The sequence below is a fragment of the Haliotis asinina genome, chromosome 1, assembly GCF_037392515.1.
Source record: "Haliotis asinina isolate JCU_RB_2024 chromosome 1, JCU_Hal_asi_v2, whole genome shotgun sequence".
In the NCBI taxonomy this organism is placed as follows: domain Eukaryota; kingdom Metazoa; phylum Mollusca; class Gastropoda; order Lepetellida; family Haliotidae; genus Haliotis; species Haliotis asinina.
In genome coordinates this window covers 45,889,960-45,911,978 of record NC_090280.1, presented here as the reverse complement: position 1 = coordinate 45,911,978, position 22,019 = coordinate 45,889,960, and the positions used below count along the sequence as shown (strand labels likewise).

Here is a 22,019-nt window from a genome sequence, read left to right as displayed (position 1 = left end):
CAAATACATTCCAAAACCAGAAAAGTCGATGAATAATTCAGCCAAGACCGAAATTAAAAGTCCAAATAAAATTTGTGCAATGACATATATATATAATTCATGCACAGGGCTTGGCATGACCAGCCGATTGGTTGAATCGGGCCAATTCAACCACCCGTCTAGGTGAAGTAAGGGCCAAAGTGGTGTGTTAGGCAAATGGAAAGTAGTTAAAAGCCCAAATGCCATCAACCACCAGGTTCCCGTCCTCCACCGACACGGGACGCAACCCACGGCCAACAGGTTGCCCAATTTAGTCGCCTCTTACGACAAGCAATGGGGTGCTGTGGACACATTCTATCCCGGGTCCACACGGGAGAAGAGCACTTAGCATTACCCAGCACCCACCACGAGGAGGTGGCTCTTCATGGGTGCCGGGAGTACCAAAATAAATAGTCAAGCAAATGGGGATCATGAAGCTGGAACATAGCAAATAAACTTGCTTGAATTTGACAGATATTAAAATATAACATAAAAATCTGCATTTGCGTCATATTCCAGGTGAGTCTGACGCCCCTTTGAACGCCCCTTCGTAGATATACCCGTCAGAACACACACACACCTCTCTCCCCCACCCCTCTTCCCCTCAACTCTGCATGCATTTAAGTGTGTTTTAAAACAAAGTTACGTGAACGTTCTTGATATTTGAATAGATGTAATCATTTTGCTAACTCTACAATAGTTTGAGTATAAATATCAAATCGTCCCATAGTTTTCCTAGAATGGTTACCCTCTCATAGTTCAAGAAGAGCGATGACCCTGCCATAATACAGCAGGATTTGCACAAAATTATGTTGTGACAAATTCCCGGACGACCTTACACCAGGAGATGTGTTTCGTGTTCTCAACTGTCTTAATAAATAACATTGGATTATGTCATGGCCGATATAACGTTTATTCACAACGTCACCACTCTTGTTGGAAGTGGTCAAAACTGGTGCAGCTGCTGTTTATGGTGCCATGGGTCTCAGTAGGCCTGCTGACTGTCGATAGAGCCGCGCATGTACTTTTACTGGATTTCCTCTGAATGACGCTATCTACGCTGGCTCCCATTTGCTGAGGTCCTCTGCAATAAAGGAATGAATTATAGGTTATGGAAATAGGTTCCTTGAGATTTTTCTTATGCGCACACTGAACGATATTCATTCTTTATATTTCGGAAAAGCAAACAATACAAACAACATTCAAATGTATCAGCTAGCCATGCCTTGTAACTTCGGATTGCCAGAGACTTGTGTCCTGTCCTCTCAGCTATCAGCTGCTCGTACAGGCCAGAATCATAGAGACGTGTTTCTGTAGTCGCCCTCAGTGAATGATTTGAATACAATGCACCAAATCCTGCCATTTTACACAGTCGTCCGACAGCGCCTCTCAAAGGGTGCAACCCAACCGGAATATCAGCATACCATGCATCTTCTCGAATAAATTTCAGGGGCCTCAAATAAAATGCGGTGCACTTTCCGTCTTTAGGTCTAAAAATAGGGTCAATTTTCAAATGTAATTACAGTAAACACACGTTTCCAAAGTCTGAAACATAGTATAGTTAAGGTGATTAATGATACTGTTCCTTGCATAGGTTTAATGATCTCATTTTAATTATGCCTTAGTGAGTGAGTCTACTTTTACGTCGCACTTAACAATATTCTAGCTTCAAGGTGGCGGTCTGTAAATAATCTAACAGTTGATCAGTAACATGAGCAATTGGAATTATTATACTATTATGTTATTCAAACAAGTCAGCGAGCCTGAACACTCGACCCGTTAGCCGCTTCTTACTGGTAAACAAGGATAAGATGGACTGGAGCAGAAAGGAGTTTATGAGAAGCAGGCGCTGTATACGGCAATGACTAAACCCATCTGGCTTGTAAAATTTAGAGCAGGAGAAACTGATTCTGCGCGTAGCTCATAAGACCCCGACGTCTATACAAACTATGGAGATATATCAGGAAACATATTTTCCTGCCAAATCCATTGATAGCTCACCTGAGTGTGTTTTTCACAAAGGTATCTCTCAGGACGCTCTAAATTCTGGAAGACGTAGACACATTTTCTTTCACACTTTCGATGTTTTAAACCACCTCTGTAGGTTTTGGATACATCCTCCATGTATCTGAGATGTTTTGACCCATCTACACCTACTGTTATTTCGAACTGTGACTTTGGATCCGTTCTGAGATACCTATGCTCATCGCCTGCTCTAAGAGCACAATTGAAGCCAATGACGTACATTATTGTATCTAATAGCTGTTGTGGACTGCGCTCCCCTAAGATCTCCTTCTCCCACAACACGTCCTCTTGGTCTACACTGATCACTTCAGCCTGTCTTTTCTCTATTCCAATTCCCTGTCTAGCCAGTGACTTCATTCTTGCATCTAACACAGACCTTAATCCCCGAAAGAACGGAGACTTGAAAAGGTTTAAATGCGTGCCATTTCTTCTGATGTAACACTGCAGAGAAGAGACAATTTCGTAAAGCGTATTTCCACGATATTCCTCACCCTTCTGATTTCTGACCTCAGCTATGAAAAACATCAAGGTTTTATTTAGTTCAAATTCCTTCTGAGCCAGTGACATAATGTCATGGTTTAAATCCATATCCTGTCTTCAGCCCCTCTTAGGCCGTTCTCTCATCCACTCTTGATACAAACGAAGTGCCCACTTACTCTTGCTTTCAGTACTAGATGAATATGCTGAGTCGCACAATCTCTTAATGTCAAAATCTGATGCTGGCTGGCCAAACCTTGCTGAAGTAAAATCTACGCTATGTTCTCGAGTTTCAGGTGCCGGAGGTTCTTTTAAAGACGTCACTTGTGGGGGAGGGTTACAGGGCTGGATTCAATTTCTTGGCTTGCTTTGCACAAATAAGTATCAGAACCAGAAGAAAAACCTTCAAGATCAGCCGGCTCACATTTTCCCACTTCAAAGTTTGGAAGTGCATTATAATCTCAATCAGAATTAAATAACATCTCAAAATCTGAATTAACGTCAACCTCAAAAGTGTCTGTGAAACTGTGTTGTGTAACAAACACGTCGATGTCGGAATCACTCATACCGCATAGGCCTACCGTGTCATGATGTACGTGAATATATAACCACCGCCCTCCCATAGTTGATCACGTTTATTTGCGTGTTTTAACGACACGTTTGGTCAAGGCCATGTACAGCTAGAACAGTCCTCCATGGCTCGTGAATATCACAAGAACATTGGTTTGAGTTATACGCTTGATCGAAGTTTACTTTAAGTAGGAGAAAGTCTTCAACCTCGCTATTATTTTCGCACGTGAAGCTTATCTCGGCCTAACGGCCTCGAACAAGCCTCACGTGCGAACATAACAGGGAGGTTTCGGACATTCTCCTATACAGTTTTACCAGTTAGAATCCTCAAACCATCGAGAGATATTTGCCCCAAATACATGATACAGAGGACAGTTTGATATTTTATATCGATTTTATATCTGGACGAATGTTTTTTTGTGATATATGTAGTTAAGATCACCCTTGATGTCAGGGTTATCATATTTTACAAAATGTATGTTTATCAACCTGTAGGTAGCCCAATTCAATTCAGTCCTGCCAACGCACCTGGACACTGGTGAGTGAGATAAAATATACCGTCACATGGACAATACTTTAGCCATACCGTGAAGAGTGCAAACAGTAATAATGTCATAAGTGAGTATAATTAGAGGGTAAAGGCCTGTTTACGAAGAATAGTAATTTTTCTAGTATCACAGATATCCATTTTAAACTAGCAATTCAATCTAAATATTTGAGCTGTATTCGCCAATGCAGCATAAAAACAGGCTACAAATTGCCAACAACCGAAGGTAGATCACCACACTAGGGACAATGTTACTACTTTCAAGCAAAATCTGTCAACTCTTTCTTGAGTTATCTCGGTAACAATTTTAGATTTTTCAGTTTTTATTACAATTTACGTCTTTGTTACTGTTTACATCAGGGGTTATTACTGTTTGCCGCAAGTGATACGATTTACGTTTTATTATTAATGTCATAACACAGGCTCTCTGAAGTCGAACTTGAAGCAATTAGCCGTCAGGTACAAAGGCAAAAGGAACGTTTTTCCCTACGTTTGAAACAAAATGCATTTGACAATGTGAGTTTTACATGGAATTGGCGATTTTCAAATGTTTGTTAAACCGCTGAGTCCATATATAGAAACTCAAACTAGTACACATTTAATGTGACGTGACCAGTATCTAATTACCTATGTCCACCATATGGGTCGTGTGAACTGTCATATAATGATGTTTTGAGCTTCCTCCGACTGGTTTTCCTCATTCTGACGAGCAAGTTACCCTTGAAGATCCGTGTAAGGATTTGTCGTCAGCAGCGTAGCACAAACTACACTCCTTGTTTAACTGAATAAATATTGAAATATTTCACTTCTCAACACTAGATCGGGATATCCTCCCGTGGTTGAGGAAAATATGATGAAGATGTAAACCTGCTACCCTGACGCACGCGATACCCCCCACAATCACCCATTTACCTCTGCGGGGTACAAACTGGGTTTTAAGGCGTGACGACAGAGCACTTTAACCACTTGCCTACTGCTCGACAATACTTGTCAAATATTCATTTCTCAAGACAGATAAATACATTACATGTTGAAATAATTTGTTCAGTCAACTGGTTTATAACGCCTTGGATACGTCACACAGAGAGTTATTCAAACCATATATTTGTGAATCTGCTTGCTCTCAACACAGACTTGACGGGAGTTCCCGGATCTCAACTTTCGACTCTGTATGATACTGTGTCCATTGTCTAATAAATCTGGGAATTGGTGAAATTGAAATTGAGAGCCCGACATCAAATAACACTCATCATATGAAATTACACTATTTACACTAGAATTGGCTCTGTAAGTACCCCTATGTATGTGCGTTCATGCTTTCATGAGTGTTCCTTTAGCACAGGGATGTGTACTTATTAATTATCGTTTCAAGACATGTAATGTACAGGTGTACAGTCATAATATGACAATGCGCATTCATTCATTTGTAAAGTCGATAACACCTCCATTCCTCACGCACTTAGAGCTAGAGGTATTCGTGATTAAGGTGATACCAACAGGCACACAGTGGGTCAGAGCTCACGCTTTGACTCGCCGCTGATAAGATGACCCAACAGAAACACCCATGTATAACACAATGATTCTAGTTAGGATTTCGAATATGGGGTGCCCTATCAACTCACTCCTGTCTTACTTCACAACTTATTGGCTGGGGCAGACAAACTTGCGTCACTGGTTTACTGCCCGTCATGACAGATTGGCATGATATCAGTCACTTGCACAGTGACTTATTGTATTTGTGGTCACAACCTAGTGCAAATGTTTTTTCGTAGATTTAGATGATTATACCCTATTTTCCTTGTACTGGTCTTTGCATTCGGAGTTTCCTGATTCCATTACAGAATTTGCTGAAATTATGGATAAGCATGTTTGTAACATATAATATGAACTTGTATTTCAGCCATGTCTTGGGCACAAGACAGAAGTCATCGGAACCGGAAAAGTCTAGCCGCTAGCTTCGGTGACCTCTAAACAAGTGATTCGGAATCACGTCTGAAAACACATATTACGTGAAATGTTCACAGAGTTGATATTCTCTCTCCATGTAACTCAGTTATTTGTTGTTGACTTAATAATGTTATGCCAATACGATAAACAACACGCCTACATTCAAAATAAGCAAAACGGTTTGAATACTGGCGTGATTTCTTGTAATCTTCAGCTGTGATTACAACATGGTACAACTTCCTTGTAAGGTGAGATGTCGGTGTCTCTTTGTTAAAGGTCCGGATACTCACTTGTTCGGAATGTCGGTTAGCCGCCTAATGTAAATAGATACGATACTCTTGGGAATTATAGTTACACAGATTATGGATTTACCCTCGACAGCGCGTTTGAATCTCCTTCTCTCAAATATACGTTGTTATAACCCCACTCGTCGTTTGGCAAAAGTGACTTACTTGAGTGACGGGCGTAGGCGGACATTATGTCGTCACTGATTTACAGTGACCCACGCAAACAATACATTTGATCACTCTTTGTTGTCGTGTTTCTCTCATTATACAGTATTTTATGGAATAAAGAAGTAATATCGATTGCAGAGATTACAAGCATGTGATGCACAAATATATCGACTCACAAGGTATCGAATTAAGTTTTTATTCTGGTTTTAGAGGCAGTGTTTGACTGTTGTGTGTGACAGGATTGATATTTGCGACACTACTTCAGTGATAAATACGCGGTTGATAGCCAACGTAAATTCCTACACTCACACCCATGAAGATAAGTATTACAGTAATCCGTGTTTGTCGTACGACAGTGACTAACGGGATCGAGTGGTCAAACTCGCTGAATTAGTTAGCACATGTCAGTCTATCCCAACTGCGTTGATCGATGGTCATGCTGTTGATCACTGGGTTTTCAGGTGCAAACTCGATTAGTTACAGACCACAGCCATGTAGCTGGAATATAGCTGAATGAGGTCCTAAGCGACACAGAAACAAAAATCTTACAAGCAAACCAACCACATACCAACAATCTTGAGTGAGTGGGTGAGTGGGTGAGTTTAGTTTTAACAATATTCCAGCAACATCATGGCGGGGCACACCAGAAAATGGACTTTGCACTATGTACCCATGTGGGGAATCGAACCCGGGTCTTTGGCGTGACTAGCGAACGCTTTAACCACTAGGCTACCCACCGCCCACCAGCGATTTTGTCTTGTAAGGGATCAAGTCAGAAACATAACACATGCTTCACTGTCATTTTTCTGCAGCACAGGAGTGGTTGTGGGGGAGTGTATAGCAGTAGATATAGTTAGCAGAGTTTAATAGCAGCAATAAGCTGACTACAGTTGACTACCACTAGTAACACTGAGAAGTTAAGAGTTACATTTATCAGATTTAATCGATTGTAAAAGAATACGTCACCGCGAATCGGATCATTTGGCTATGTACTTTACGTGTCTTGTTTTCTTTTCCATTGTTCATAAGTCTTAATGTCTCATCATTACTATAGGTTATTGACAGATATAAATATGTAAAATCATAACTGTTTATACAGAACTGACAGAGGTGATGGACATCGAGTTCAAGTGGATTTGTATGACTTGGATTACATGTGAGTCAAACATATCCTTGTCACTTCAGCTGATGCAGTTACAGGTATGTCAACATGAATGCAGTGCGTGCAGCGGTACCTGTGTATGACCTTCAGCTGCTTGTGACACGAGCTATAGCTGTACACAACAACTTCCTGGATTTAGCAAACACACTTGGGTTGTATCACGTTGCGGGTAGTCTGATACACAAAGCGTGATGTTGATAAGCGTCCCGGGTATTACAAGGGACTCCCAACTACCACTGGTGTCAATGCATGGAGTTATTGCGACTTTGTCGTAAACTCTGGTTTACCTTGTTCCCTGGAGAGAGATTTGTGGTGTCAGAGCGCTGTAAATGTAATAGTCATTATGGGTGAAGTGTGAGACGAGTAACTTCGAGATGCATGTAGAAGTTGAAACAGAAAGGAAGGATAAGGATATATGGAAGAACAACTTCTTCATCGCTGTGACCGCGACGTTTCGGTATATGTGCTAACACCATTGTCGAGCAAGTGATGAAGACAATAATGATAGAGGAGTGATCCCGGAGTACCGGACTTTCGTGGATAGATGGATGGATACAAACGAGACGAGTACTTCCATTGACAACTCGGTTTGTGTACAGCCATGATTTTTCTACTTCCGTTTGTGTTTCTCGGTGGTTGGTTAAATCAGGCAGGTGGGTATTTTGTGTAAAAATAGGCTTCTCATTTCATAATTACATGACTATGATACCATGACGATTATTTTCGTACAAAATATAAACAGTTGCTCGACTGGAGATAACAGCCCAGAATGCTCTGTCCGCGGAAGAGAGGAACATACGCCTATACAAAATATCTCCTTATAGATACTAGATGACTTTTTGAATAGAATGGTGCAATTTATATTGGATCCGATTTTAGGATCTATCTGTCTGTCAGTCTATCTATCTATCTACCTACCTACCTACCTACCTACCTACCTACCTACCTACCTACCTACCTACCTACCTACCTACCTACCTACCTACCTATCTATCTATCTATCTATTTGGTTGTCCAATAACTAATTAGTGTTACTAATGGGGAGATACCCATATCCCTCTACAGTGTGGAACAACGTATAAGCAACGTATATGGCTGGTGTTTTATTGTGAACATGTTCTGATTCATGTATTATCAGGTTCTTTAGTTCTTACAAGTTCCCCCATGACAGCGACAGACGGAGAAGTCTTCACCCTGACTTGTAGCAGTAATATAAGTGGGGGACAAGATAGACAGTGGAGCAGAAATGGAACATTACTCTTCACCACATCACAAGGTCCCCAAAGTATCAGTGTAGCCAACAATGACGTCTTCAACAGGTATTTGTCAGGACGTGTCAGTGTGAGTGGTGACGCCACACAACACAACGTGACTCTCAGGATCAACTCCACCATAGACAATGGATCCAGGTGGCAGTGTGTGGCTAATGCGATCACTCAGTGGAGCAACACGTTGACAATAAGTGAGACATTAACAGTAGCATTTCCCTACCATTGTCTAGTACCTGACTAACTGATGTCTGTAAGTGAATGACTAGGATTATACGCTACAGATACGAATAGTTCACCAGTATCACTGTACATGTCAATAATTAGTGGAAACTGTAAAGGGTCCAATGGTGTTCTTATATGCCGTTATAACATGTTTAGACCTTTCTTCGTAATTTTGACGTTTATTGTCATTGTGTATGAATTCTAATGAAGCAAATGTTATATTGCCTTTTCATATTAAAATAGTATGCAAAAGAAACGTATTTCAATCAAGCTTCATGATCATATCCATTATCTTTGAAATGAAAGTGTTGATGAAATAAGAGAACAACATGTTGCAGATGTTACGGCACATCAAACAACATTAACGACAAAAACCAATGCAGCTTTAGTCACAACAGCGACAGACACAGATATTGCTTCGACTGGATCAACAGGTAATAGATCAGAGTTTATGGAGTGACTAACAGATAAACTGAACAGAATCGTAACTTCCTCTTGTTGTGTTCCGTCTACTAATGTAAATAACTTTATTTTCCATATTGTATTTTACTCAACATGTCTCATTTCTAGGACGTATTTACTCTAAAATACATGCCCGGGCTTAAAAGACAAACGCTTCTTTTCAAGGTTCAATTTATCGAAGATAAAGGTACAGATTACTTAGATCTACATAGAATACACAGACTATATGTCTATCTACTATCTCCTCCCTGTAATTCTACACCCATTTGGTATGTCATCATATATACATATAGTATTGTCCCAGTATTTTGCAATGCTAAATGTCCCAGTATTCTGTTGAGCTAATTTCAACAAAGCTATTATGTACGTTTATAGGCATAAGATTTAAGTGATATCATTTCCGTAAATAAAGGCTTCTGTACATTTTAGGGCTTCCTGCCTTTAAGTCAGACATGAATTGACAATCAGTTGTACATACTGACAATGGAATTTTACAGTTACATTCACTAAAGTGTCTTGTAGTTGTTTTACTTTTGTTATGTAAAACAGGGACAAAGTCTTCAGTGTATTTAAATGTTCACCAGCTTTCTAAGGGTTGGTGTTCTAAATGTTTATCTGGTTCTGGATAGGTCATCATGCACTTTCAACAAGCGTGAAAGTTACATAAATATGCATTAACAATTACACCATGACTAAGGAAAATACTCGATTGTGAATACTCGTTTCTCAAAGTCACTCAGAGGTATATAAAAATAGTTTTCTCTGGAATTAATTACATGGTATGATTAGGTAAATGTTATTGTCTTTGTGCAGAGAGCGAATTTAATTTGAATTTGTTAGATAAACCATCCAAGATTGACAATGTTGCCAGCCGTAGGTAACGCGTAAGGCCGTGGCCAAACACGCGTTTTTTCTAAGTGACGAGACACGAAGAATGTTTGAAAACACGTGTTCATTAGCAGAATCCGAACACATAGACTTTAAAAGAAAACGACTCAATACCCAAATAATGAAGATCATGAAACAATATCATAATATTTGTAATTGTACCCATCCTTGTTGAAACCGGATGCACGTAAATAAAATATGCTAGAGATGGAAAACGACCATTGATACATTTTCTAAATTGAATCAAATTCCCATAAGATCAAAAAACTATACACAAGAATTTCAATCATATTCAACTTTTACTGTTAGGTATGGTCAACTGCAGCTGTCATTTGATGTTTGTGTTGTAGTTTTTTTCCCATTCCCATAGTTTTTTCAATTTAGCCGCCGGGTCTCTATTTTCACAAATCCGAAGTCAATGATTTTCGCGTTCGATGATGTACAAAGAATGTTCTGACTCGAGGAGATTCTATAAAATATCAGAGTGTCATAACAATAACATGATATTGTTCTGTGTATATGGTCACAAGGAGGATAATTTTGATGACTGAAGATGTCATGAATGAAATATATTTTTCTTTCGCAGTAACGGACGAAACCAGAGCTAAGAATGTAACGTAAATGGATTTCATAAAAATTAACGACTGCTTAAAAAGAAAATGCCATGTACTAATTAGGAGAGAGTAAGTCCTACGTAGGAGATAGTAAGTCCTAATTAGGAGATACTAAGTCCTAATTAGGAGATCGTAATTAGGAGATAGTAAGTCCTAATTAGGAGATATTAAGTCCTAATCAGAAGTTGGTAAGCACTAATTAGGAAATATGAAGTCCTGCTTAGGAAATAAAAAAAAATCAGGCTGTGGCACTAGGACGTTTCCGTAGAAATTATCATTTGTTTTTTATATGTTTTCTGATATATAATTTTATATAAAGTTTATGTAATTTTTAATTTGTCGTCCCGCGGATATTTGCCGATACAAATATACGAAATTATAGTCCGATAATCATGAAATATCGGTAATACGAATATTTATATCGGTTTCCACTAATTTGACATTTTTTTCGGTTCCTAATATGAAATGCATTCGGCTGTCAATCGGGTAAATCAGGTAAATTCAAGAACATTCACATTATTTATGTTCGTCTCGTAATGAACATTTGTGCGCTTGAAATTATCTGGATATTTTTAGATAATACTGTTTATTATTCTATCCAGCATTAATGAGACGACTATTCTTTCAGTTGTGCTTTATTTAATGAACACACCGACTGTTTGAAATCACCCACCCTCTTATCAACGCCTAAAATGAATTCAGCATCCTAAAGGTTAACAACGCAGTTGTGGTAGAATGGAGATAAATCCATCAAATTTAGAGCTACTGTAAATTTTGTCGTATACCTGAGAGTAGAGACACTGACATTACTTCTGCTTCAGATGTTAATGTGTCAAAGACGTCACCTTTCTCAACATCAACCACCACATCAACCACCACATTCACCACCACCACCAACAACAACAACAACACCCATGGAAGACCAATATCAACGTCTGGCCCCACAACCGCCACCACCTCCAACAGGTCAACAGGTAATTTACACAATATATTTTACCGTTTTATATCCTGCAAGGTGTAATTACAACACAAGTACATCGCCCGATATATCTCTGAACACGGCAATCACTAAGATGGGAATATCCTCCGATAGACGAATGCAACATTTGTTACTTGTGTTGGACACTGTAGGGTCTTTTTCATGCTGTTTGTCAAATACTACGTCTAATCGAGTGAACTCGAAGGCAAATATTCGCGAGTTGAGACGTAACGGTTGATGAAATAGTTTTAGCCTTCACGAGTCTAGATATAGGTCACATATGACAACAGCATGAAATACATTACATATTATATGAAGAAACAGACTGTGCATTATATAAATTGTAACGCCAAAATGTTCCTTTTCGCAAACGTGTCATCAGCTGTTCTGATCAACAGATATTATAAATGCCATCAACGCGTGTACACTAAAGTTCCTAGTTTAAAGCTTAACAATTATAATACTAACTTTAGAAACAATATTTGAAAAGCTAGTTTGTGAAAGCCGTTGGTTCAGTGGGAATGGCGCTTAAATACATGCAAATAAACAGCGCGGCAATCGCTGCAAAGATCATTTGTTTGCTCGCATCGTTGACTGGGTAAGAAGGTGTCAAGAAAGAAACCAAAGGATCACCAGAACGCTTGAGAGCTTTCGGCTTCTGTCCTATTACCCAGAAGACACACATGTAGAACATAGATGCTCTACAGTATCGCTAAATCAGATACCTGTTGTTGTGTATAAGTACATGCCTAGTAGTTCTAGTCATTTTGAATAATACTGTAAACGCACACAGAATACTTCTCGCAAAGGATTTGAAATCCCTAGCGGTACAGATGCTTTGTATAGTTGGGACCTTAATGTGCTAGTGTGCTGATTGGTGTCGTATCCAATGTAACATTGGTATCGTACCAATAAATCAGTGAGACCATGAAATGTCATCACCCAGTCTTTCATAATTCCAGGCCAGTCAGACACCATTGCCATCGCCGCTGGAGCCGCTGGTGGAGGTGTTGCTGTCATCGCTGCTGTCATCGTCGCAGCTGTTTGTATCAGGAAAAGACGTCGCTCTGTTGAAGGTAATACTTAGAGTGATTGACTTATAACAACTCATGACGATCGGGAGTCATTCTCAGTGATCCATGATGAAGGTTTATCTAAATGTGTAATCGCTTAAAGGTTGTACTCCTGCATGAAGTTGACAAACAGTCGCGTCGGGATTATCGTTTAAAAACCCAACTCACTTACTTCCACCAGCTTTCTTCCAGATACTGTCAGGGATAAAAGTCGACGTGACAGAAGCCCTTCCAGAAGGTACGTCTGTGTCTGTAGCTCTCATAATAATAGCCATTTCCAGCCATCATCTCTCTTGAAAGCACAGTGATGAGGCTTACTTGTCTTTAATTTGGGGAATTCCACTGTGAATAAGAGCCACGTTTATATATCAGATATATTGATTTGTCTCTTACACCACAGATGAAGCTACATTTGTTTTGACATAATTCATGTTTACGGGTGTTGATTATTGCATGCACATTTCTGGAGCTATTATCATCAGTGTATTCTTTGCTCTCATGTCTATCACCCCAATATGTGTATTGCTTCTTACTTCTAATCTGACTATTTTAATGTTATTGATGTTGATATAAGTGCCGAGATGCTGATTGAAGGCGGCGTAACTGGTGAAGACGAAAAAGGTAAGTTACTGAACACTTGTCCCAAGTGATGGACACATATGTGCAGCAATGAAATAGTTTGAACAGAGTATGCAATCCGAACTCAATACACATCAACATATTGAAAGTTACCACATGTGACATTTGCAGACCCTCAATATCTGTAAATGTGATAGCGAGAATGTCCCTTACAGTATTCCATAGCAAATGTGATACATTTTATTTCCAGAATAAATGTGAATAAATTACATGGCGACATTTCATGCATATTTCAGTCATGATGGACAACATCATATACACCAGTTCGTCTGAGGTAGTGCCGGCGGAATACAGTGCACAGGGTCATAATCAAGCAGATAAAGGTAACGAAACTGATTGCATCACCAAGGTGAACTGATTTATGACGTCATTAGTTTGCACAATACTGAATATGTGCTTCTGTCCACCCTTTACATGTCTTCGTGGTTGAAGGTTCTGTCTCAAAAGTTTATTCCCAGCATATTATTTGTAGAAAACGGTACGCCTCCCTTGGAAATTGAACACACCTTTGGCATATGCAATAGTCACTGTTCCTCTTAAAAGTAACTGATTGGCTTAATATTATCTTTGTGTCAAAGTCCCAATTATTTCTACGTTTTTACTCAGTACACACCTTGAATTGTTGATTATAGGTGATGGTGATTAGAGGATGCAAATACATATACAATTATTCATAACGTGCATATTTCAGTCATGCAGGACAATATTTTGTATACCAGTGCCTCGGATATAGCGCCGGCTGATTACCGTACTGGGGATCCGAATCCTTTTGGTAAAGGTAACAATATATTCCTGTTTACGGATTCCTGTTTCAGACGAATTCTTGTGCGAATCGTTTTTGGAAGAGCATTAGATTTACGTCAAACGAACTCGCACATGACTGCATGAATTTTCCTAATGGTCTAAGTTGTTTTATCAAAGGTACAATTGTTATACAATACTCAACATGAGCTCCTCTGCATGAATGATATTGTTTCAAGAAGATGTTCTACTATTACCAGATGTCTACACCGAAGTGAAGAAGGTGAAGACGAATGCAGACGAACATGAAGTTACTGACATGTATGCAAAACCACACAAAGGACGAAAGCAAACATCAAATGGAGGTAAGTGTTCCAGAGACTGTTGGAAGGAAAACTGAAAAAAGTGGAGGAATATGACTCATACTTTCATTAAAATTGAACAAAACAGTCAAATGAATGAGCGTGTACATGAAACCAAACGAAGGTTGATTTGAATGGTTTGTGTAACGCCGCGCTCAGCAATATTAGAGCTATCTGGCGTCGGTCCGTAGATAATCGAGTCTTGTCCTAATGTAAATAGGACGAAAAGCCATTCATAGTGCGTCAGTTTAATAAGTGTCGTATTTTCTGTGAAGATATGTATGCCCAAGTGAATAAAGTGAAGAGCAGGGAAGGAACAAGTGAGACAACTTGTGAGAACAACATTGAGGACATGTACACCAAACCACAGAAAGACAAACGGAATGTCAAGAGCAATGCAGGTATGCTCGTTGTGGTATATGTTGTCGGTCTAAAGAGAAAAGGGCGTAACATTGTCATAGTATGCTGTTGATATAAGTCTGTGGAGACTAGCATTCAACACTAGGACTAACACGGGAATGCATATTTATACAAGCCAATCCCCATCATGCATTCTGTGATGACATTCAGCAATAATGTCTGTCTTTTTTCAGATACTGATTGATGTTCCAAGAAAAAGGTCTTTCGAGACATCGGTGCTCATGCTCTCGCCATTGGCACAATGCCCTCAACAATTGCTTACTTATATATTTCAAATTAAATAATACATCCAGAATGATGCTGTGTAGTATTGCTTGGACAACCTCATATCAAGTAAGTGTAATATTTTCAGAGACCAAATTTATAAGAAATACTTGATGCCTTTGTAGACGGGCTATCAATATTTGTGATCTTTGTACCGTTTTTGCTCATCGATCGAAAAATGCAAGAGATTAACTTGAAACATCTATAATATATGATCCATCAAGATGTGTATGTCAACGGGAATAAAGCTAAGGGCGGGGAAGAAACAAATGAGAATACTGAAGACACGGATGTACGCCAGACTTCAGAAAGAGTTGCCTTTGTAAGCGCACTATGAGTATATAATCCTTTTTGTACCGTTTTTACTCAGGGATCGAAAACATATAATGAAAATAGCTATCTATCGATATTATCACATGACGTGTGTCATTTTTTAGTTATTTGTTGCTTTTCTTTGAATTATAAGCTTTGTAAGAAAATAAAGCCTGCCCTATGGATATGGCAGGATTGTTCCCTATTTTTTTTATCACCGCTGGTTGTTTTTCAATAAAATGTCTGCGTGTATACATGCATGAAAGTTATTCATTATCAGCATTTCTTCATGTGTAATACTCTGTGTCAATAGGGACGGGTTTGTAGTATCAGAAGGATTATTTCACATAGTAAAATAATTTTAAATTGTTACAATTTTTATTCTGTACTTAACGAATACCACCAACTTCAGTACCTCTTCAGTACAACATGAGCGTAGATCGTTGCTCATGATATCAATCACTCATTCTCTGGTCCAGAGTCTATGATTGACAGCCTGTTGGTAAACTGCTGAGCTATTGCTGAGTTTAAACAAACAAACTGAGACGTATCTACCACTTCATAATGCTTTATATGTGTCTAACGCGCCAGACTAGTTATCCAGCAAGCTCGACGTATCGGGATCGAGACCACCTGTGAATGGGTGTATAAACCTTGTGTGTATAAATCTTTGTGTGCAGACCCTTTCAGTGTTGTCTCAAGGTTTAAAGCGCACTTAAAAGAACCCGCGAACCCGTTGATATGACCCGATGGTGGCCTCATGAATACTACACAACACCCAGTAGCGGCTACAGGAATGTGCAGTAGACTAAGTGTCTTAGGCCACCAGCCCTCACAAGGATAGGAAAGCAGCAATAACTCGGTGCTCCAAGTGCCAGCAAGAGTTGTATGTTCCCCAGGGAGTTGAGACACATAATACGATATGCCGCTACAGTGACATGCAGTGATTGAGAATGGAGTATGTGCTAGTCGTGTGGACATGGTAACAAAATATTCTAGAAAATATTCTAGAACATTTAATAATAATAAGAAGAAATAATCATAATACTAGTAATTGTTTTCTGGTCGTGCCTTTCCCACCTGTTCTCTAAACGCACATTACATCATCTGTCATGAAACACGCATCACCATGATAATCTCAGATGCTGATGTTGGAAAGCAATTCAACCGGCCGTAAAATCTATTTTTTGAACAAAGAATCATCAACAAATACTCAAAAGCAGTAGAACATACTTTTGCACTGCAGAAAAGGCTGGTTGATAGGAGTCCTCTATACGTCACCTTACAACATATCTATATCGTACCTGCCAAAGCTTGTGACATAATCTATTACGACGGCCTACTGATAACAATAATGACTTAGCACAGGCGGCAGTACTTCCTTGTTACGTGTGTTCAGATAATGCTAAGGAAATAACGCCCAACTATCAGGTTTTCCACATTACATTTAGCCACGGTGTCAGTGTAGACATTTCTTCCTGGTCCATATAAAGACCTACTTAAACTCACGATCTGCAACAGGAGTTACTTCCTAGTCTCACATATTTAGTGAGTGAGTGAGTGAGTTAAATTTATCGTCACAGTATTTCAGCCATATCGTGACGAGCACGATTAATTACAAAAATACAGATTAAATTAATGGCACAGAGAAAAACCTGTCAAAGAAGGACAGTATAACTAAATGGAATATCACAGAGAAGAATGTAAATCTAGTAATCTAAACCAGTTTAACTATTGACTATAATACAGTATAAAAATGGACTATAGATTGCCAACAACTGAAGGTAGATCACCACTCTACTGACCATGGTGGTGTCACATTGGCTACTGCAGCATCATTATTGGCCGCTTGAGTTAATAGTTTGTTTTAACGTCGCTTCAGTCAGTATTGTAGATAAAGTACGGCGTGCCAGGTCGATATTGGAGGAATCGTGAAGGGGTCCATGTCTTATAGTACTGTCGGAAACATTTCATGCCGGGTGAGACGACTTTTCGTCGTCATACTGGCTGAGCAAACTAATTGCTATTATTAGTCTGATCTATTGTTTTTAGCTGCTATCTTCCCATAAGTAAGTCTTTTTCTAAGCCCGATATTCGAGTAAACACGCTTTCCTGAATATTCTCTTACATATACCACTGAATGCCCAGTTAAGCCAAAGTTTAGTGATTTCGATGTATCCTTTTTGCAGTTGTGCATATTTGATACAGAGTAACAGCCGAAAAACATTTTAGAAAGTCGCCCCTATTTGATCTCCAGTCTCATAATTAAGTGGAACCAGAACTCGACCTACCCGTGAAGGTCCCGGGGTAGAATAGGCCTTCAGCAACCCAGGCTTGCCATAAAAGGTGACTATGCTTGTGGCAAGAGGTGAGTAACGGGATAGGGTGGTCAGACTCGCCGACTTCGTTGACACATGCCATCGGTTCCCAACTGCGCAGATCGATGCTCACGTTGTTGGTCACTGGATTGACTGGTCCAGACTCGATTACTTATAGACCTCGGCCATATCGCTGGTATTGCTGAGTGCGGCGTAAAACTAAACTCACTCACTCACTCACTCAGACCTCGACCTGACGTTTATTGAAATGTAATTTTGTGACGGTCTTAAAACACCGGTGTTCATAGTTTCAGCTACTGGTTTCCTCAATTTCAACCACTGGTTTCCTCAGTTCATATTACCTCCAGGCTCCTGTTACATTGTACACAGTGTTTTGACCAAGGGCCATAAAATCTGCGTAACAGTAGAGACGTGCCCTGTCTATGACGAACCATCCTAGCGTAAGGTTGATTGATGACGGGATAGGGTGGTCAGACTCGCTGACTTCGTTGACACATGTCATCGGTTCCCAACTGCGCAGATCGATGCTCACGTTGTTGGTCACTGGATTGTCTGGTCCAGACTCGATTATTTACAGACCGTCGCCATATCGCTGGTATTGCTGAGAGCGGCGTAAAACTAAACTCACTCACTCACTCTTCAGTTCATATTACATCCAGGCTCCTGTTACACTGTAGACAGTGCTTTGACCAAGGGCCATAAAATCCGCGTACAGTAGAGGCGTTCCTTGTCTTTGACGAACCATCGTAGCGTAAGGTTGATTGGTTTAACCTAACTGCCACCAATATTCCACCTATATGGCGCTTGTCTGAAAACAATCGAGCCTCTAAGAGCAAGTCTAACCCAGGTCTTAACGGGTACCAAGAGCACAGTTCTGGCAGACACGCACATCCATGTAATGTAGTTGGTCAGTAGATGTTACAACCTCCCAGGTTGGTGGTCTTCGGGCAGTTCACTTTCAGCAAATGATCTGGTCCAGAGTTATGGATCTTTGCACATTTGTCGAGGAATCGCTTTTCTTTATTTCAGCAAAAGTATTGCAGAATACTCTTGGACATTTTTATCATAATTCTGAATGTTCAAATGTCTCGCACAAATGACACTTTTCCACAAGATATTTAGAAATAGACTAACAGTTTCATAGTAAAACACCGTTATCGGGTTTAACCGGGGTTCGAAGTAATCGCTATATGGTGGCTAAACTGGAACTAGAATGACATTTATCTTGACTATAGTACTTTCATATGAAAGCCATCTGTTATGTACCTGCAATATCCTACATCGTGAGTGAATGAGTTTAAGATTTTAAGTTACATCAGCAATATTTCATGACTATAAACACGTCATAATTTTACAATACATAAAGATAAATTATAAAAACCTGTCAGGAAAGGACAGTAAAACAATTAGTATATGACATGTTTTATTTAAAACTAGTAATTAACACTAAAATACTTTAACTTTAGATGACAATACAGGCTATATATTGCCAAATTGTATCACCACGCTAAGGACCCTACATGATCGTGGCACACGGAATGTTAACTACAGTTATAATATTTGCTATTGTCAGACAGGTGTTAACGTCCATGTACGGAAAGACAAGGCCAAATGACACAATGAAGAGGAAACCCAGACATCGGTGTGTGTACATGTATATATGTCTCATTCTCTTCACCAGAGAGGCCGGATGGATTAGTTCCAGGGGCCATGATGGCTGTAATATCACTAGTTCGGTTCTTGCGTGTGCGCACGTGCGTGCGTGCTTACGTGCGTGCGTGCGTGTACGTGAGTGCATCTCTGTGTGTTCACAATGGCATCAAACACAACCCGGTAGTAATATCACTGCCTTATGAGTTTGAAAGAAATGCCTTTCGAGATCGCATTGTAAATATTCAGCAACGTTGTCTTCCTGCTGCTTATCTATTCTGGCCCCAGACAATGGTAGAAAGTTATCTCCCTTAGTGTCAAATCCTTTGCCGAAATGAAATGGTGTTTAATAAGTTATGCTTTATACAGCGTCATGATAGTTCAGTGTGGACTGGATCATCACACTATCCTGCATATGCCGCCGCGGACAAATCATATCACTGGTGTCTTTACCTTAGTGTCTCAGGATCATGCAAATAAGTGGGAATCTACTGAGACCCAGTCATGCTTAGACATAGCTCGAAGTCTGGCTACAACGGATAATCACACATAATGTACATTATTATGTATTTCTAGAGATTTACTAGGCTCATTCTGGTGTGCGGATCAGGGAGGATGCAGTCAACCTTAAAATGGACCAGTTGTAGCAGAACCTACAAGTTCATGGAATTGCGGGCCATCTGAAATCGTTATCAGTTGTTTCGAGAATGACACCATGTCCCCTTGTGTTGGAATGGTCCAAAACAAACAGTGGAACAAATGATCTTAAATACAAAATCAGTAGAAAGAAAACGTTACAATCCTCAGTGAAAATAAAAAGTGTCTGAAGAATCTACCGATACACTGACGATGGGATGAATATGTGTCCGTCACAAACTTCGGTGGGAAAGTAGCAGTTTGTGCCGCCACTGTTTCACCATATCGCAGGTTTTGCACAATAACAAAACGTTGTCAGTAGGAATGGCTCAACAGAAATAAACGCTGTATGTGTATAAACAAATCTTGCTCGCTTCCATTGTCATTGATAATGTCATACTTTATGTGAGCGACTTTAGTCAGCTTTTCGTCAGCTGGTAACTTTACTGTACAGCGTGCAGACCTGGTGTGTCTGTGGTTTAATGTTCACAGGAGGTATAATCTACCAAATCCAGAACTTTCTGTTAATGTCACGAGCATAGTCATAGACAGATTAATTTATCATCCAAAACTGTTCCACAGGAGATATCGCTCGTGTGTGAGTGAGCGAGTGAGTGAATGAGTGACTTAATATTTAACGTCACATCGGCAATATTGCAGCCATATCGTGACGAGAACGATTATAAAACAACAAACGAATAAATAGCACATACATTGTAAAACCCTGTCAACGAAGGACAGTAAAACTAAGTAGAATATCACAGAGTAGAATGTAAAACTAGTGAACAGACCAAAAACAATGTACCTATAGAGGACAGTACAATATAAAAATGAGCTATTGGTTGCCAACAACTGAAGGTAGATCACCATACTAAGGACCATGGGGACTTACTGTACATTTGCCACCCTGCATGGACCCTAGTTGGATTTACATCATCCCTTCAGCTGTTAGCAATTTAGACAAATCTAGCCATAAAGTAAAAACACACTAATTCTACGATTAAAAAGCTGGATATACGATTATAAAGCTGTTTTGGGACTTAAGTACCCTCTCAGGGGGGCAATTACTTTACGGTACTTTACAACAACTTTTGAGGTTACAGCCACTAACGATTTGAGTAACTAATTTAAACTTCCAAATTTAAAATCTATTTACAGGCACCCGTGGCGAGCCACCTCCTCGTGGCCGGTGCTGGGTAACGCCAAAAGCTCGCCAAAACCCCCTTTGTGGACCCGTGGGGATATTTGGTCCACCAGCCCGTTTGCTGTGGGTTGTGTCCCTGTGTCGGTGGAGGACGGGAGTCTGGGGGTTGAGAGCACTGCGGGCCTGTGATCGCGTTCCCTTTGCTCAACACACCCTTTTGACCCTTTTTCACCTGGACGGGAGGTTGCATGGGCCCTGTGCATAGATTATAAATATATGTATCATTGCACAAGTATGGTTTGGAATTAATTTTGATTGAGTTTGGTTTGGCTCTTTGTCTAAAACATGTTTGATGTTGAATTATGTTGTTTTGAACTTTGCCTAGAGTCTTATGCCAGAAGGTGGTGGCTCATGGGCCAAACTGGTGGAGTAATTATTTATAATTCTTCTACCGTAGTATATCATCCGGGCATCCTTTGTGCTGTAAGCTGGAGGCCCGCTTGCTTCAGCATTGTCCCTGTGATACTCCGTTTTGGGTGGGGAGCGCGGATGATGAAATCTACCTAACTAACCATGGCTTACGAAACTGGTCCAGAGCTCAGTACAAACAGAAAGCTATGCTTCCATTGCCATGCCAAACCCAGAAGCAGCATCTACAATAATGAAATTATCTGCAAGCTGTCAGACAAACTTGACTTGGGTGAACACGGATTCCCCTCAAACTTTGCACCTGTCATATCTACTCAAACTGCAGAATCACTTCCTGGTACATCTCAGATTCAATCAGCAACATCCCCTGATC

At 39.9% G+C, this 22,019-nt stretch overlaps 1 protein-coding gene and 1 pseudogene across 3 annotated transcripts; one reads left to right on the top strand and one right to left on the bottom strand.

Annotated features, from left to right (window-relative positions):
- Positions 1-942: 942 nt before the first annotated feature.
- LOC137273063 (uncharacterized protein KIAA1958-like) lies at positions 943-3,086 on the bottom strand (annotated as a pseudogene).
- Positions 3,087-6,833: 3,747 nt separating this feature from the next.
- Positions 6,834-15,820, top strand: LOC137292096 (uncharacterized). Of its 3 annotated transcripts, none has more exons than XM_067823649.1 (12): positions 6,834-7,854; positions 8,340-8,663; positions 9,033-9,128; positions 11,480-11,632; positions 12,600-12,713; positions 12,903-12,948; positions 13,285-13,331; positions 13,586-13,672; positions 14,041-14,121; positions 14,351-14,455; positions 14,728-14,853; positions 15,046-15,700. In XM_067823649.1, exons 1-12 carry the CDS (start codon positions 7,803-7,805, stop codon positions 15,054-15,056), a joined length of 1,242 nt encoding a protein of 413 aa, XP_067679750.1. In that variant the 5' UTR covers positions 6,834-7,802; the 3' UTR covers positions 15,057-15,700. The 3 variants fall into 3 exon arrangements, with proteins under 3 accessions (XP_067679750.1, XP_067679744.1, XP_067679754.1); XM_067823643.1 differs by having other exon boundaries at positions 7,014-7,854; positions 14,041-14,127; positions 15,046-15,820; XM_067823653.1 differs by lacking the exon at positions 14,041-14,121 and having other exon boundaries at positions 7,318-7,854; positions 15,046-15,651.
- Positions 15,821-22,019: the final 6,199 nt, after the last annotated feature.